Below are 19,355 nucleotides of genomic sequence, written 5' to 3' on the forward strand. Positions count from 1 at the left end.
CAGAACCCGTGTCCCCTGCATCGGCAGGCGGACTCTCAACCACTGCGCCACCAGGGAAGCCCAAGAGGTCTAATTTTTAATGTAAGCATCTGCCACTATAAACTCCTTCTTGGTACTGCTTTGCTACATCCCATAAATTTGGGTGTCTTGCGTTTTTGTTTTCATTTGCCTCAAGATATTTTCTAATTTCTCTGGTGATTTTAGCCCACTGGTTGTTCAAGAGTGTCTTACTTTCTACATACCTATGAATTTCCAGTTTTCCCTTAGCTATCGATTTCTAGTTTCATTCCATTGTGGTTCAAAAGATCCTCAGTATGATTTCAATCTTACTAAATTTATTAAGACTTGTTTTGTGGCCTAACATGATTTCCCTTGGAGAATGTTCTTTGTTAATCTGAGAAGAACATGTATTCCGCTGTTGTTGGGAATGTTCTATATAGTCTGGTTAGGTCCATTTGGTCTATAGTATTGTTCAAATCTGCTGTTTGCTTACTGATCTTCTGTATGTTGTTTTACTCATTACTGGAAGTGGGGTATTCAAGTTTCCTACTATTATTATGTTGTTGTCTATTTCTGTCCTTAATTCTGTCAATGTTTGCTTCATATATTTGGGAGCTGTGATATATGTATTACATATATAATATATATGTAACATATATAATTATATGATGACCCTCCTTGTCTCCTGTGACAAATTTTTGACTTATTTTTTTGTCTGATGTACTTGCATACTTTTTTTTGTGTGTGTGTGGTACGCGGGCCTCTCACTGTTGCAGCCTCTCCCATTGCGGAGCACAGGCTCTGGACGCGCAGGCTCAGCAGCCATGGCTCACGGGCCCAGCCGCTCCACGGCATGTGGGATCTTCCCAGACCGGGGCACGAACCCATGTCCCCTGCATCGGCAGGCGGACTCTCAACCACTGCACCACCAGGGAAGCCCTTGCATACTTATTTTTAAAAATCTATTCAGCTACTCTGTATCTTTTGATTGGGGAGTTTAATACATTTACACTGAAAGTAATTACTGATAGGGAAGCACTTACTATTTCCATTTTGTTGATTGTTTTTTGTATGTCTTACAGTTTATTTGTTCCTCTTTTCTGTTCTTGCTTCCTTCGTTTCATTGGTTTTCTGTAGGGACATGCTTCGATCCCTTTCTCATTTCCTTTTGTGTATATTCTATGGGTATTTTTTTGTGGGGGCTATATATTTTATAGTTACAATAATCTTTTAAACTAATAACTTCAATCACATACAGAAACTCTACTCCTTTATATCTCCCCTCCACTTGTTATCAATATCACAAATTATATCTTTTTACATTTATTTATAGTTACTATATTTATGTTTTTATCTTTTAAGTTCTATACCCAAATTAAAAGTGATCTACGTAACATCATCACAGTATTACAGATTTTATACCTGTCTATCTATTCACCTTTAACAAAAAGCATTATGTTTTCGTGTGCTTTTATGTTACATTTCAACGTGAAGGAACTCCCTTTAGTTCTTCTGCTAAAGCAAGTCTAGTGACAAGGTAATTACTCCCTCAGCTTTTATTTCTCTGGGAAGGTCTTATTTCTCCTTCATTTTTGAAGGACGGTTTTGCCAGACAGTTTTCCTGGTTGGCATTTTTATTTTCTTTCAGCACTTTGACTATATCATCCCACTTCCTCCTGGCCTGTAACATTACTGCTAAGATATTCACTGAGAATCTTATGGGTGCTCCCTTGTACGTGACAACTCGCTTTTTTCTTGCTGTTTTTAAGATTCTCTCTTTGGCTTTGCCTTGTGACAGTTTTATTATAATGTGTCTTGGTTTGGGCCTCTTTTGAGCAACCTGAATTTGGATATTTATCTCCTTCCTCAGGTTTGGGAAGCTTCCTGCCCTTTTCTCCTAGTTCTCTGACACTGCATGTATTGGTCCACTTATTCGTGTCCCATAAGTCTCTTAGGCCTTCTACACTCTTTGTCATTCTTTTTTCTTTTTGTTCCTGACTCGGTAATTTCAAGTGACTTGTCTTCAAACTCACTGATTCTTTCTTCTACTTGGTCGATTCTGTTGTTGAACCCCCTAGAGAAATTTTCAATTTAGCTATTGTGTTCTTCAGCTCCACAATTTGGTCCTTTTTTATACTTCCTCTTTGTTGATATTTACATTTCGTTCATGCATCGTTTTCACAACTGCAGCTAGTTCTCTATGCTCTCTCGTAGCATACTGTGTTTAAGACAATTAATTTGAATTTATAGGTAATTCACAGATCTCAGCTTCTTTAGGGTCAGTTTCTGGATATTTATTTTGTTCCTATGACTAGGCCATATTTCCCTGTTTCTTCAGATGCCTCATTATTTTTTGCTGAGATTTGGGCATTTGAAAAAACTGCCACCTCTCCCAGTCTTTATGGACTGGCTTCATACAGGGAAAGACCTTCACCAAGCATGCTGGCTAGAGATTCTGGAAGCCTCTAAATCTTTTCTGGGGATGTGTCTCCTCTGAGGTTGTGCATGTAATTTCCCAATTAGAGAGTTTTCTCAGTTTCTCTTTCCAGAGCTTGTAACCTCTTTTTCCCTCTGGCATCTGTCTGTAGGTTCTCTGGCACTGCAACAAGCAGCTGAACTCTCATTTGTTCTCAGTGGCCCCAGGTGTGCCAAGTATGCCAGTCAGGTGAGACAAGCTAGTCCCCTGGGCAGCTTCTCAAAAAGCCAGAACGTAGGGCACATGCTCCACTCTTCTATTACCTTCCTGACGGAGAAGTCTTGAGTTTGGCGTTTACTACCAATTGTGCTAAGGGACACTTGTGGGAACGGCTATTGTGAGTGAAGTGAAGCAGCCTCTTTACCCATTTCAATGCAGCTGTTCTCAGCTTTGTGCCTGCCTGGTTTACTGCAACTTCTTAACTGGTTTCTGGAGTCATAAAGGCTTTTTTGGACCATATATTGTAAGGCAGTGTCTCTGAGGGGAAACAGGCTTGGGGCTTCCTTTCCACCATCTTGCTGGCATCACTCCTCTTATGCTTGCCTGGGCACCCCATCTGTGGCTGACTTCTGACATGGCGGCAGTCCTGTGGGACTGAGCCCTTCACTTGCGGGGTCTGTGCTAACTTCAGGTAGTGTCAGAACTGAAATGAATCGCAGAACACCCACTTGGTGTCAGAAAATTGGAGAACTGCTTGGTATCAGGAAAAAACAACACGGAGATATATATATTCCTTATGATAAAAATGGAAAGGTGTGGAGATGATCAGTCTTAATTATAGTTACAGACTGTCTTTTCTCTGTAAAATTTCTTAGCACACTTTCTTGTCACATCGATCAATGTCTATAATTACATCTTGGGGCAAAACTTCTCCATTTATTGTTTAAACCACCATCACTCTAAAACTTTGTTTTTAAAAAGTATTACTGGTCTTCAGTCAACAAGCTTAGTATTTAGCTATAGCCAAATACCTGGCAAAGAAGATCTAAAAAGAGATATAAATAGTTACAAGGAAGCACTAAATCACATCAGGTATTATTTTAAAGTTTAACTGATACAGAAGAGGGAGAATGAAGTAACTGGTACGTGACTTACAGTAGGTCACTGGGGGAACTGTGTAATAAAGCCTCTTGGTTGTAATAAAATTTGCTGCTATAACACAGCACACCACCACACAACACCACCTCTGGGGTGGAAGACAGCCCTCCACCACTGACCTACGTGACGAGGGAAAGAGAGGAAGCGAGGCAGGTGCACACACCGCTTCCTCTCACATGACAGGCCAGAACCTGGACACAGAGCCCCTGCTGGTGCAAACGATGCTCTCTGGTTAGGGAGCTGTACACCCAATGAACACTTGCTACTGGGGGAAAGTCAGCAGTCTGCCCAGAAGGGCACCTGCTGGCCCCCAGGCTCCGCAGAACTAAGATGAACACCATTACACACACAGTTCTTACTGTCTCAAAACACCTCCCGGTTCCTTTTGCCTCCATGCTCCATCTGGGTTAAGATGATGTGGACGATCACATGCTGTTCTTAATGTCGTCCCCTTGACCATAAAAGCATGACTCATTTCATCATGGAATGAGATAAAGGACCAAACCAGACAATTAATTTATGTGAAAGCATGGAAAGCTATACGAATGCACACTTATTAATTAACAAAATGTAAGCCCAGGAAGAACAAAAATGAGCTCTAGCACCCTGCCATTTATTTCCAAGTTTAGCAATTAAGACTCCCTACTTGTACCTGAAATCACAACAAATTCCACACTGCAAACCTCTAATGAATCAAGTTGCCTTAGAGTTAGAAGAGACTTCAAAGATCCTTTAGTCTAAACCAGGGGTCAGCAGTTCTATTGGAACGCAGCCACACCTGTTCACTTACACACGTCATAGCTGTTTGCACAGGACAGCTGCAAAGTTGAGCAGCTGTGATGGAGACTGTACAGCGCGCACAGCCCAATTCCTGCTCTAAACCTCTCACTGAGAACAGCGATTCTGGAGAGGGAATAACTGACTCATCTGCCCCTAGTCACACAATTAGCGACCGGTGGGCCCAGGTCTGCCTGCTGACACCGGGCTACCTACTCCCTTTCCCCTGGTCCCAGTTCATTCATCAGCTGCAGTGTAAGTTCTGAAATGGAGAGCCAGGTCCTTGCAGTTTTTCACAAATGATGAGCCCTTCAGCTCCTCCCCCCAGCACTGCACCTGAGCAGCTCGTCCGTCAGGATGTGCGACGCCGTCCCCAAGTCACACGTCCACAGTCAACTCGTTAAGCTGCTCCCAAAGCCACAGCGCCCTGGGCTTCCCTGCTGCTCAGAGGTGACATCTTCGTCCTGATCACTGCGACTGCCCTTCAGCCTTTGACCTTCACCTCAAAAGGCAAGAGCTCTCTTCCACCGGCTTTGGCAAGCTCACTTCTTCCCTCTTGTCCTGATACTGTTCCATCTAGAATTCAGGCTCTTATTTCACGTCCCAGCTCCTACACCAGAATCCTGTTTCAAATGCACCTTGCCTCTAATCCCTCCTCCGCAGACAAGTATTTCCTGTCAAATAGCATGAAGCCCTGACTCAAAGGCCCTCAATATCTGTCTAAAAGGTGAAGTCTGAAACCCTTAATGGGGCTTCCCAACCTCCCGTGCCAGTTAAATTGGTTTGTTCTCTATCCCCCAAACCTCTTTTGGATCCAAAGCTACGCCATTTCCCCCCTTTCTCACTGTCTTTCCTCAAGAACCGGCTTAAAGTCTACCTGCTCTTCCTCCAATAATTAAGTTGAAAAGGAGGTGAATAAAGAAAAGGGCGCGTGTATGTGTGACAGCTCTGCTTTTCTCACAATGTTCTAGTACTTTTCACTCGCTAATTCACCAGAGAACCATCTATCTCCCATAGTAAGACTTCGATAAATACACTCATTATTACAATACTTAAGCATAGCAAAAAGTAGAAATATCCTAGGGTGTTTGTTGAAATTTGAGCCAAGACACAATTTTATCAATGCTTTTTAAGGCACTAATTGTTGAAGCCCTAGAATTTTTTGAATATAAAATATGAATGTTTGGAAAGTGAAGAAAAATATCACGAATTTATGATAACCTGTAAGGTAAGAGAAAGAGGGTAGCAAAAAAAAAAACCTCAAGAGAAACCCGGATTCAAATTCCTATTAGTGGCTACATAACTCTGCACAAGTTTTTTAGCTTCCTTAAGTTCCTCAAATGTAAAATAGAGTTGATTCTCCTTATTCAAGGCAGCTGCGCTGTAAAAGTTGCCACAGACAATGAATCAGCAAATACTGAATCACTGCTCTTACAGGAAATACAGGGTCAGGTTCCTGTGAGCCTCTGTCACATTTTCATCAATCATTCAATACATAACCTTGTTTTGTGTGTGTTTCTGTATAAAGACACTTTATTTAATATGTATTGTACAGCCATTAACATTGACCTCACGCCTGAACAAAGCTCATCTAACATGCATCTTCTCCTTAAGGTACATCACAATCTTCTGTGATGCAATTTTTAATGAGTAGCAATTTTTAAAGAATATTCTAAGTCGTACGACCTTAAGTTCTAGTAAAATCAGTAAAAGTGAACCTTACGAACTAGGATTTTTAACTCATAGGAATAACAATTTCAATCTAAATGCTTAATATTAGCATTGACAGGTGAACATTACACAGAGTAGTGTGCTGGGGCCTGGTAAAATCAGTAAAAGTGAACCTTACGAACTAGGATTTTTAACTCATAGGAATAACAAGTTCTAGTAAAAGTTCTAGTAAAATCAGTAAAAGTGAACCTTACGAACTAGGATTTTTAACTCATAGGAATAACAATTTCAATCTAAATGCTTAATATTAGCATTGACAGGTGAACATTACACAGAGTAGTGTGCTGGGGCCTGGGGCCTGAGACAGACACCAAGCCTTAACCATTTCCATCCTCAAGTGGCCACTGTGCTAACAGGACAGGGCGGGGGACCTTGGAATTCAACCAACTCATGCCTAGAGAGGTTCACAGGCCCAGGCACGTACAAGCATCCACAGACCTGAGATGAGCTTATCTGAAGCTGGGGGAAAAGTCCGGAACTATGACATCCAATTCCCTAACCAGCAGCTAAACACAGTTGCCAGGGAGCTGGAACAGGGCTAACACGACTGAGGAAACGCATTTTAAATTATTTATGTACCAATTCAAAAAAAGACACTCAATTCAGTTATTAGAAAACTTTTATGTATGTTCAGAACAACTTGGATAAAACAATCTACTTTTTCAACTGCAAATTTTATAAAATCTAAATACTGACCACGTATTTCTGAGGAAAAGTGAGTATACAAATTGAGATGTGCTAGTAAATGTAAAATACACACTAGATTTCAAAGACTTAGTATGAAAAAAAAGTGAAAGTAAAGTAACTCCTTAACAAATTTTTATATTGGCTACATATTGATATAATTAATATTTTGGATATATTTAATTTAGAATATTGCATTGAAATTAATGTCACCTTTTTAAAAAACACTTTTAATGTGGCTACCAGAAAATTTTTGCACTGTATTTCTATTGTACTGTGCTACTCTGTCTCATAAACAGGAGAAACTTCAGGCCTCCTTTGAGATGCCTTAAGTGAATCTAGAAGAAAGGAGTATTTTACCTCTGATCTTTTATCTTCTCCTCCTCTTCCTCCCCTTCCCTCAACTAACTGTCTGCTTTTATTTGATGAAAGGAGTTTTGCGGACTAAACATCAGATTTATCACGGGAATGTCCAATAAGACTAACCTCACAGAGAAGTATCTGCCTAGTCCCAAATGAACCTGTATCCAGGAAGAAATCAGATATTCTAGGCTAGATGACTCCCACTCATCCTTCCAGGCCGATGAAAAGAAAACCGACGCTGCGACTGCTTCCCTGATGACCCATTTAACCCCCTCAGCACTCTACACACAAGCCCAGTTCCCACATCTGGTGGTGTCGACAATCCTGCACCCAGTCCCTTCACTCCACGAGCACAGACAGGTGCACCCCCAGCCCCTTCTTGGCATTAGGGTCACAGCAGTGGGCATAAAATCCTTCTCTGTGGAGCCTTTGGAGTAGAATGTAGATGACTCTTAAGAAGACAGTTAAGTGCTCTTTGAATGCTATCAAACCAGTGAGATGCAGGAGGTCGCTGTCACTGGTAGGAGCGCAGCTGGGCTGACACTGGGATCACTGTCACCGCCACCCTCAAAGCTCCTGTCCATCTGTAACCTCCCCACCCCTACCCCGGCTGGGCCACATGGGCAGCAAGAAGATTCCAGAGCTGCTGACAAAGATTCTCAGGGTCAAGACTCATTGACATTGATCCGAGACAGGGCACAAGGGAGCCTGACTCCATTCTGGTCAAGTAGAGAGTCTCTGTCACCACCTGGTAGTAGCTGTCACCCTCCTGCTTTGTGACTGGTTTACACATCTGGCAAATGGTGGCACTAACCCAGTCAAAGGCTTTTAGCAGTGTCTAAGGACAACAGACAATACACGGTAGAGTAGCTTCACCTTATGCCAATTTCACAGATGAAAAACAAACCGGAAGCTTGTCTGGATGGGGGCCTGCACAAGGGCATCTGGTAACAAGCAGCAGGGGTGGGACTCAACCAAGGCATATGGATACGGACACCAGTGACAACGTCCACATCTGAACCACCAGGCTGTATCTGCACATAAATGCAGTTATTTTGACTCCAGTTTAATCCATCTAGTGACATGGTAACAGGACTGATGGGGAAGACTTTAGAAGTCTTCGTTTAGGCTTATAAACATAGGAAAAGCTATTTAATATCGTCCACGAGGGAAACACAAATTAAAACCACATTAAGGTAGTACTTTTCACCCATCAGATCTAAAACTCTGCAGACATACTGTATTGTATCATACTGGCCAGCCCATCCTGAAAGCCAGTTGCATACATGGCTGGTTGACGCATACATTCATGCAACCTCTTTGGGAGGGCACTTTCGAGACATCTATCAAAATTACAAAGGGAGATTTTCTGATGATGCCTATTCTAACCAGTGTGAGGCGATACCTCATTGTAGTTTTGATTTGCATTTCCCTAGTAATTAGTGATGTTGAGTAGCTTTTCATGTGCCTCTTGGCCAACTGTAGGTCTTCTTTGGAGAAATGTCTATTTAGGTCTTCCACCCATTTTTTGATTGGGTTGTTTGTGTTTTTGATATTGAGCTGTATGAGCTGTTTATATATTTTGGAGATTAATCCTTTGTCCGTTGATTTGTTTGCAAATATTTTCTCCCATTCTGAGGGTTGTCTTTTTGTCTTGTTTATAGTTTCCTTTGCTGTACAAAAGCTCTTAAGTTTCATTAGGTCCCATTTGTTTATTTTTGTTTTTATTTCCATTACTCTAGGAGGTAGGTCAAAAGAGATCTTGTGATTTATGTCAAGGAGTGTTTTTCCTATGTTTCCCTCCAAGAGTTTTATAACTGGTCTTACATTTAGGTCTTTCACCCATTTTGAGTTTATTTTTGTGTATGGTGTTAGGGAGTGTTCTAATTTCATTCTTTTACATGTAGCTGTCCAGTTTTCCCAGCACCACTTATTGAAGAGACTGTCTTTTCTCCATTGTATATCCTTGCCTCCTTTGTCATAGATTAGGTGACCATATGTGCGTGGGTCTATCTCTGGCTTTCTATCCTGTTCCATTGATCTATATTTCTGTTTTTGTGCCAGTACCATACTGTCTTGATTACTGTAGCTTTGTAGTATAGTCTGAAGTCAGGGAGTCTGATTCTTCCAGCTCCATTTTTTTTTCTCAAAACTGCTTTGGCTATTCGGGGTCTTTTGTGTCTCCATACAAATGCTGGAGAGGGTGTGGAGAAAAGGGAACCCTCTTGCACTGTTGATGGGAATGTAAATTGATACAGCCACTATGGAGAACAGTATGGAGGTTCCTTAAGAAACTAAAAATAGAATTACTGTATGACTCAGCAATCCCACTACTGGGCATATACCCAGAGAAAACCATAATTCAAAAAGACACATGGGGCTTCCCTGGTGGCACAGTGGTTAAGAATCTGCCTGCCAATGCAGGGACATGGGTTCAAGCCCTGGTCCGGGAAGATCCCACATGCCACGGAGCAACTAAGCCCGTGCGCCACAACTATGGAGCCTGCGCTCTAGAGCCCACAAGCCACAACTACTGAAGCCCGTATGCCGCAATGAAGAGTAGTCCCCACTCACTGCAACTAGAGAAAGCCCCCGCACAGCAACAAAGACCCAACACAGCCAAAAATAAATAAAATAACATTAATTAATTAACAAAAAAAAGCTTTAAAAGAAAAAAAAAGACACATGTACCCCAATGTTCACTGCAGCACTATTTACAACAGCCAGGTCATGGAAGCAACAGAAATGCCCATCGACAGATGAATGGATAAAGAAGATATGGTACATATATACAATGGAATATTACTCAGCCATAAAAGGGAACGAAATTGGATCATTTCTAGAGACATGGATGGACCTAGAGGCTGTCATAAAGAGTGAAATAAGTCAGAAAGAGAAAAACAAATATCGTATATTAACACATATATGTGGAATCTAGAAAAATGGTACAGATGAACCAGTTTGCAAGGCAGAAATAGAGACATACATGTAGAGAACAAATGCATGGACAGCAAGGGGGGAAAGCGGGGGGGTATGAATTGGGAGATTGGGATTGACATGTACACACTAATATGTATAAAATAGATAACTAATAAGAAAAAAAGAAAAATAAACTAATAAATGTTTGATTAAAAAAAATTACAAAGGGAGGTCCCCTTGGACTCAGCAGCTCCACTTCTAGACATCTATCGTCAGATATGTGAAATGATTTATGCTCATGTTTGTAATAGAAAGAGACTAGAAATAACCTCCTAAAGGTCACCAATAGAGGTCTGGCATTTAAAGTCTATATATCCATACCAGGAAACACCATACAACACTGAAACACACACAAACACTGGAAAGAATAAAGAAGCCTTCACGTAACAATCAGATCCAAAACGTATTGCTAAGTGGAAAAAGCAAGGGGTAAGTGTCTTAAAGTTGTTAATTAAAGCCCAGTCTATCCTCAAAGCCCATGCTCCTCCCAGTATATCACCCCCAAGAAAGAGTTTGAGGCCTTAGAGCATTTACTTTCTCAACTAAAGCGCTCCCATAAACCTCCAAGCATCTACTTCACTCCTTTCTTCCCATCACCATAAAGCAAACTTAAACAGAGCTCTCACAGTACCCCGCAAGAAAGATTCGGTGTCATCTCAACTAAGACTTACTACCCCTTGGTTCTTCCTATCTTCAGAGCAGAGTAAAAAGCACCTGAAATGTTCCCTGATTTTTTTTTTTGGAATGCCTACAGAATATGTCTAAGTCTTTTAAGATTTTAACATGAAAATATGCCAAAAACACCATGAGTTTTGTTTTTAAGGACATTAAAGTACAGCTAACTAAGTCCCAGTGCAGTGCAGCTCAAAGCAAGTGAAGGCCGGCCCAAACCTCAGCACGCGGATCTCATCGCAGACCCCCATTTCCTTCTCACCGCTCACAGACCCCGGAGCAGGGCCTAAAGAAGACTCAGCAACTCCATATCCACCAGAAGGAGCCCAATTAGATTTAATAATACACAGGCTTAAAGATGATTTTTTTCAGCTGCAGTGCTAAGACAGGAAGTATTCCATGCTACACATATTATTTATCGAGGGAACAATTCAAAGTGCAGAAAAATGTTTGTAGTGGGAAAACAAATGTACGATTTTAAACACACATTTATGTATATGCATAAATGTTGCATGGATAGCTATATAAAAAAAGGTAACAATACTTCCCACTGGAAAGAGGAAGAAGTTAAGACCCGGCATTTAATATCCAGAAATCTTTTACCATATGCATAGCAGATTTGTTTTTTTTTAATTAGACTCATTAAAACTTGTAAGTCTCTCTTTTTTAAATGATTACAATAAATGATTCACCTTAAAAACCCCACTGTTACAAAATAGATGTGTATTCATGACAAAAAACGCCAATTGCCTAAAGAAATGCTCAGAGAAATTTATTTTCTATAATGTTAAAGCTATTTTAGTACAGTCAAGTGTTCCTTAAATCCAAGTAATAACTGAATGCCTCACATTTCAAACTTATTAGAACCTAACATTAAGCTATTTTTTTCTTTTTAAAAAAACAACACAGATTACAGCCATGTGACCTGATTTTCAAGTAGGTCGAACAGACCAGATTTGAATACAAACTAAATGCCTTTCTAGAATAAGACAAAGTGTACTCTGAGCCTACATGTTTAATATGAGCGGGCTGACAGGGGTGGAGGGGTGGTGGCGGCCGCTGGAGACTGAAAATGAAACAGATAAGACCGTCTTTCTAATGAGACACAATTTAACAGATCCATTAAATTCTTCTCGTATGAATTCCTACCTCTTTCAACTTTAAAATAAAATTTTGCCAGCAGAAGTTTTATGGTAGACTTGTCATGAATTTTAAAGTTTAATGCTAAGAGAAGCTGGCTTTGGGATAAAGATCAATCTACCTGATGAAATGAACTCAATTTAGAGTATGACTGACTTGCCACAAAAAGTCTGCTTTTCTATAGCAAAGTTTTCAACACATCAAACTATAGATACCCTTAATAAAGTAACACAGAAGCTGCAGTCAGATCTCACTCCTAGAAGATAATACAGGATAAAATCCAGATGACTTTGGGTGTGCTGATGGCTTTGGGGAAACACCACCAGACATGATCTATGAAAGAAATAACTGATAACCTGGACTTCATTAAAATTAAATACTTCTGCTCTGTGAAACATAAATGTTAAGAAAATGAAAAGACAAGCCACAGACTGGGAGAAAGTATTTGGAAAAGACATCTGATAAAGGACTGTTATCCAAAATACACAAAGAACTCTTAAAACTCAACAATAAGGAGAAAAAGCAACTCAAAAAATGGGGCAAAAAAATCTGACCAGACGTCTCACTGAAGAAGACATACAGATGGCAAATGAGCAATATAAAGAGGTGGTCCACATCACGTGTCATCAGGGAAATGCAAATTAAACGAGATGCCACTACACACCTATTAGAATGACCAAAATCCAGAACACTGATAACGAACGCTGGAATGCAAGGACAGGACACAAGAGGAACTCTCATTTATTGCTGGTGGGCATGCAGATTGGTACAGTCACTTTGGAGACAGTCTGGTTTCTTACAAAACAAAACATACTCTTAGCCTATGATCTAGGAATCACACTCCTTGGTATTTATCCAAGTGAGTTAAAAACTAATGTCCACACAAAACCCTGCACATGATGTTTTACAGCAGCTTTATACATAACTGCCAAAACGTGGAAGCAACCAAGATGCCCTTCTGTCGGTGAACAGGTAAACTGGTACATGCAGACGATGGAATATTATTCAGCGTTAAAAAGAAATGAATTACCAAGTCGTGAAAAGACAGGGAGGACCCTTAAAGATACTGCTCAGTGAGTAAGAGAAACCAATCTATAAAAGCTGCATATTTTATGATTCAACTCTGACATTCTGGAGAAGACAAAACTATGGAGACTAAAAAGATTAGTGGCTGTGGGGCTGTAGGAAGGGGTGAACAGGCAGAGCACAGAGGGTTTTTCGGGCAGTGAACCTCCTCTGTATGGCACTATAATGGTGAGTTCATGTCATTACACATTTGTTCAGACCCACAGAACGAACACCACCAAGAGGGAACCCTAATGTAAACTGTGGACTCTGGGCGATAATGATGTGTCCATAGAGGTTCACTGGTTGTAACAAATGGGATTTTGCTAGTATCAGGGGGAGGCTGTGTCTGTATGGGGACAGGGGGTATATGGGAACTCTGCATTTTCCACTCAATTGCTGGGTACCTAAAAATAAAGACTATTAAAACACACACACAAATACACAGTGAGAAAAAAAGGTATAGATTGTAATTCTGTAAACTTGAAGATCGGGAAAAAAGTTTTAATAAATGTATCACTAATGGTTGAGTCTAGGAAGTATATATGTGGGTGTTCAATCTCCTATCCTTCCAACTTTTCCCTGTAAGTAATTTAACTTAAGAGGAAAAAACGTGTTTTAGGATTCATTAGGAGAAATACAAGCAGAACATAGGAAGAATCAATTTAAAAATTTTAATAGTTCGTTCAGAAACAACAAATATTGCTTATCTTTCACCAATAATAGTTATTTACAAAATTAAATAACTCTATAACCACACTTAAACTGCATATAAATTCTCAACATTATATTTAAGAGAGCTGCTGTTTAAAGTAACCATAAAGGGCTTCCCTGATGGCACAGTGGTTAAGAATCCACCTGCCAATGCAGGGGACACGGGTTGCAGCCCTGGTCCAGGAAGATCCCACATGCTACGGAGCAGCTAAGCCCGTGCGCCACAACTACTGAGCCTGCGCCCTAGAGCCCGTGAGCCACAACTACTGACCTCGCGTGCCTAGAGCCCGTGCTCCGCAACAAGAGAAGCCACCGCGATGAGAAGCCCACGCACCGCAACGAAGAATAGCCCCCGCTCGCCACAACTAGAGAAAGCCCGCGTGCAGCAATGAAGACCCAACGCAGCCAAAAATAAATAAATTTATAAATAAATTTATAAAAATGAAGTAACCATAACATTTTGAGATTTAAAAAATAAAGAGTAAGGTGAGCACTAATACCACCAAAACTTGATTTCTGAAAGACACTTCAGATAGGGACCGTATTTAAATGCTTAATCAAGGGCATTTAACTCCTATAAAAAAATGTCTTATCAAGACGAGACAACTTCAGTTCCAAGGGAAGTTATTTAGAACCAACTGGGAAAGAAACAATCTGGTGAACTATTTACAAGTCCTGAGAAGAAAGATGCCGATCCCCATTAACTTCCGTTACAGGCCACCAGCAACAGGAGAGTTTCCAAACATTTAACAAACAAGAAACTGTATGACCACCGTCATTTTAAAAATAAAATAAAGAGCTGAATTTCACTGCACATGGAAAGGAACGCTGCGTTGGGGATGAGGTGGAGGCAAGCATTTGTAGCGCATACAGGATCCACCTGGGATCCTTTTTAATTAAAAAATTCTAAACATTCCAGGCACATCTCTGAACTCGTAAGGCCAGTGTCTTTCTGTATAAAGGACATCTGCCTTCTTCCTCCAACCAAAGGTTTAGGTGAAGGTCTGTTGCTTAAACAAACAAGTATTTAGCACACTTAGCGCGCTGCTTTGGCCCCCACCGGTCCAGGCCTTGCCCGTGAGTCCGCCCCGGCGTGGCGCGGTCCCCGTCCGCAGCAAGGCCACGGCCCGAGGTTCCTGGGTGCGCGCCCTCTGCCCTACCACCTCCGGGGACTGCGCCCGCGGTCCCGAACACGCGCGAAAAGGGTGGCGGTGCATGGGGTTCAGTCACTCCTAACGTGGGGGGTCACCACGAGCCACGCGGGATCCTAACGGGCCGCGCGGCGCGGGCCTCACCTGCGCACCCCACCTGTGCGCCTCTCCAACGGCGCAGCGCAGGCCTCACCTGCGCCCTCCCCGACCCGCGCCCCCTCACCTGCGCGGCGGCAGCGGCGGCGGCGGCAGCGGCGGCGGCGGGGGCGACGGAGGGCGGCGGCCCCGCCCGCAGGCCATCCTCCTCCTCGGGGGGCTCGTCCAGGAGCACCCGGCTCCGGCCCAGCTTCCACATGCTCCCGGGCGGGCGCCGGCGTCCGTGCGTCCGTGCGTCCGTGCGCGCCCCTCCTCGGCCGGCCCGCAGCGCGGACGCACCGGCTGCGGCTCCTGCAGGACCGGACGCGGCCAGTGGGGCCGGGCGGGGCCGGGCTGTGGGGCGGGCCCACCTCCAGGACCGGGCCCTCCCCACCCCCACCCCGCCCCGGCCCCTCCCGGACCGGACCCGGTCCCCGCACCCAGCGAGACCCACCGTACGCCCGGGACCGGGCCCACCTCCAGGCGGGCCACACCCCCCAGGCCCCCATTTCCCCTGCTCGCGGTCCCCCCACCCGAAGTCACCGCCCCTCCGGCCAGGCCCTGACCCCGACCGACCCTCCCACACCTCCAACGAGGCTCCTCCTCCTCCTCTCAGCGAGGTCCCCGCCCCCCACATCACTCCACGAGGTCCTTACCTCGGGTCCCCACCCCAAGCTGACCCCCTCACACCTCACCCCCCACCACGGGCCCCTCAACACCTCGGGATGATCCCCGAACCCCCCGGCCGACCCCCTCACCCTCCACCAGGGATCACCTCTCACCCGGACCCCCTTAACCTGGCCCCCACTCATCTGGGACCGCCCCCGCTCACCCCTCAGTCCGAGGCCCCCGCAACCCGGGCGGACCTCCTCACCCCTCAGCCCGGGATCCACCCCCAACCCGAGCTGACCCCCTAACCCCTCACCCTGCGGGGGGGCGCGGCCAGGTCTGCGGGGCAGCGGCGCTGGGGGCGGGGCGGCCGGGGCTCCGGTCACCATGGCGACAGCCGCCGGACGCGGGAGCGGGCATAGTGCGCATGCGCACACCCCTGGGTCCGCGGCTCGAGGGCGCGGTGGGCGGGACTGGAAGCGGTTCCAGTTCCCGCCAGGGCGCTCCGCCCCCGCGCCTGGTGGTCTCGGGGCTGCGCAGCAGCCCAGCCGTTCGGGTGGGAAACTGCGCGAATGGTGGCCGGGAACCCCGAGGGCGGAGGCGCTGGGCACGTGGACCTGCCGGGGGGAGGGTGCGGCCGAGCCCCGGGATGGGCAGCAGGAGGTGGGCTCGGCCGGGGCGGGTGCAGGGACCGTGTTCAGCCACAGGCAGGGGGAGGGACGCGAGCTTCCAACGTCTCCACGTTAGGAGCCCAGGGTCCGAGGGAAAAGTGGGCAGCTGCGCTGGCCAGGCCGCCTTGGAACCCCACGTGGTGCTCGCTGGTCCCTCGCATTCGGGGAGCCTGACGTTGACGAGCAAGTAAGATGTGGCACACCTGGTGTAGTTCACAGGAAGTTGAAGGGACTTTGACAGCTAATTATGACAGCCGAAAATTGTTACTTTTTCTAGGTAAGATAGGTTACAGCCACAGTCACGGCGAACGTGGCAGGGCCCCCGCCCGAACCGCAGCCTGGGGCAGAAGAGGACCGGCCTGAAGTGTCCTCTGGCCTCTCACCAAAACTCTGAAGCAGGAGAAGTACCTCACACATTCCCAAGTACAAGATGACTTTGATATCATATCTCACAAAAGAGCCAAACAATAAAATATAAAAAGATATTCAACTCCATTGTAATGAGGGAAATGCAAATAAACATGAAATGCCCTTTTCCTGCCTATCAAAGTGGTAAACATTTGCAAAGCTGTACCCAGTGTTGGGAAGCACCTAGGGAAGCTGGTAGCTGTGCAGGGAAATAAGCTGCTGGTGGCGTGTAAACAGTACAACGCTTTTGGAAGGCATCCATTTGTTAGTATCTATCACAATTTTAATGTGCAAACGCTCTGCCCAGCAAATTACCATCCACAGAGAAACTTTTTACTCGGTATACGTCAGTATTGCTTATGTTTTCACACCAAACGTGTATTACTTGCGGGATTTAAAAGTACATTTTATAAAAAGAATCCAGAACTCTAGGCTTCTATAAACATTTTCTTAAGCTTTGTATCTTTACTACTCTGAAAGAAAAAAAAAATCAACTGTACCTGTTGGGTTTTTCCAGAAATGATTAGCAGCAAAATTTTTTTTTTTTTTTTTTTTTTAGCAGCAAAATTTTTAAAATGAAAAGAGGCTCTGAGTCTGTCTTTGGAAGAGGCCTGCAGGAGCCCCGAGAACAGACCCAGGGCACAGGGCCCCTGTCAGGGTTAGTGGTTAGGGCGTGGAGGGGGAAAGCCGAATTTTACATACCAACCAGCTTACCTGGAAAGCAAGGCCGTGGCAAGAGCCCAGTGGTCCCCACCTTCCCTTCTCAGTGAGTCGCAAGGGTCAGGAGATAAACACACAGGCACACAAATATCTCCGGGCCCACCAGCCACAAATATTACAAACTGATGTGAAACCGCAGAACACCCACTGAAGTATAATCTACCCATTAGAAATTAAAGAACTCCTTCTTCATGGGAATATATAAGAATGATAAAATTATATATCTATACACCTTTTCAAACCAGGTCAAATAAGCTTGGTCTTCTGGACTGGAAAGACTTCAGGATGGAAATACTGAACGTAGACATGGTGATGGTTCTAAGATGTGCTACCTACACAAGATGAATTTGTACCTGGGGCCCACAGGGTTCTGTCAAAATAAACATACTGCAAGCACAAACATTGATAAAAATCAGAAACAATAAAGTAGAGGTTACAAAACAAAGCCAGGATCTAAACACAGCCCCTTCAAGGTCACTACAAACAAAACAGAACACTAACTCAGAACACTTCAACAAATAACACGGATGCCTTTATTCTCACCAAGAGAGCATGGGGCCTGGGCCGGACCACTGGCTTCCTTTGTCTGGCATATCCGCATTTCTCTGCTTTGAAATTTTTCTTTATAAATTAATCTGTAACCTCCTGCAAATCCAGTCCGATCTGGAATAAGAAGGCCAGGCTAACTAAATTAAAAAGCTAAATTCCAGTATATTTAAACGTTTTGCATTATTTCTAGGAGAGCTCAGGAGGGAGGACCTGCAACCCAAAGCACAGCGCCTGAGGCAAGCAGGAGGGGGCTGGTGACTGAGCTTCAGGCATCCTGGAATTCTGAGCACTTCTCGGGAGTTCTAGGAATTTGGCCCTAGTCATTCATTTACTCATTTATGAGTTTTATAAAATTAAGTCATGCTATTGTTAAAGTTCTGTAAGAGGTGTGCTTGACACTATTCAGTGTCACAAAAATACAACACTTACGGGGCTTCCCTGGTGGCACAGTGGTTGAGAATCCACCTGCCAATGCAGGGGACACGGGTTCAAGCCCTGGTCCGCGAAGATCCCACATGCTATGGAGCAACTAAGCCCGTGCGCCACAACTACTGAGCCCACATGCCACAACTACCAAAGCCCGCGTGCGTAGAGCCCGTGCTCCGCAATAAGAGAAGCCCGTGCACCACAATGAAGAGTAACCCCCGCTCGCTGCAACTAGAGAAAGCCCGCACGCAGCAACAAAGACCTAACGCAGCCAAAAATTAATTAATTTTTAAAAAATACAACGCTTACACATAAGAATCCATTTCTTGATCTAGAAAGACATGGTTACAGAACATTTCATTTACTGAGCTCTCCTTGGAGGAAGATACTAATTTTAGCCTGAATTGCTCTTATTGGCTAATAGAGTCCTGAAAATTCACTGGTGTAGGAACTCTGTCAACGAAGATCAAGTGTGCCATCCCTGTTTGAAGGCTCAACTTAGTGAGATTTTACTCCAGAGATGGCCTCCAGAGATGGGTCCACACCCCGGGAGGGGATGGTGCAGAGGCGGATCTGAGCAGCAAAGGCAGCTGGATTTGAAGTCCTGTTATTCCAGTTACGTGGGCCATGAAGCCAGGCATATCCGACGGAGTTCGAGCCTCCACAGGCTGGTGGTTCTGTTACCCAAAAACTGGGCTCGCCTCTTGAGGAAGTTTTAAGCTAGGGTACACGCGTATTCATGAGGGGCTTGAGCAGAGGAGAACTCAGCATAGAATTGGGGCAAAGGTCGACAGAGTCCAAGCTCTAGTTGATTAAAGTCAGGAGGGTCACCTTCATTGTTCCAACCTCCACTGGGGAGGGGGCCTTAGTTCCCTCAGAGCTCAAGGATGTATTATTAGGCCTATCCCTCGAAGAGGGGCTAGGACTCTGCTTATCACTGCACTACTTTTTTATTTTTTATTGTTTTTGCAGTACGCGGGCCTCTCA

General features: G+C 44.4%; 1 protein-coding gene across 1 annotated transcript in view; it reads right to left on the minus strand.

Moving 5' to 3' along the window:
* TDRP (testis development related protein) overlaps positions 1 to 15,205 on the minus strand; it is a 53,061-nt gene extending 37,856 nt beyond the window's left edge. Inside the window, exon 1 of the mRNA XM_060136614.1 lies at positions 15,074 to 15,205. Within this exon, the coding sequence (XP_059992597.1) occupies positions 15,074 to 15,205 (132 nt within the window). The remainder of the gene's footprint in view (positions 1 to 15,073) is intronic.
* Positions 15,206 to 19,355: the final 4,150 nt, after the last annotated feature.

This window comes from Lagenorhynchus albirostris, chromosome 21, assembly GCF_949774975.1.
Source record: "Lagenorhynchus albirostris chromosome 21, mLagAlb1.1, whole genome shotgun sequence".
NCBI lineage: Eukaryota > Metazoa > Chordata > Mammalia > Artiodactyla > Delphinidae > Lagenorhynchus > Lagenorhynchus albirostris.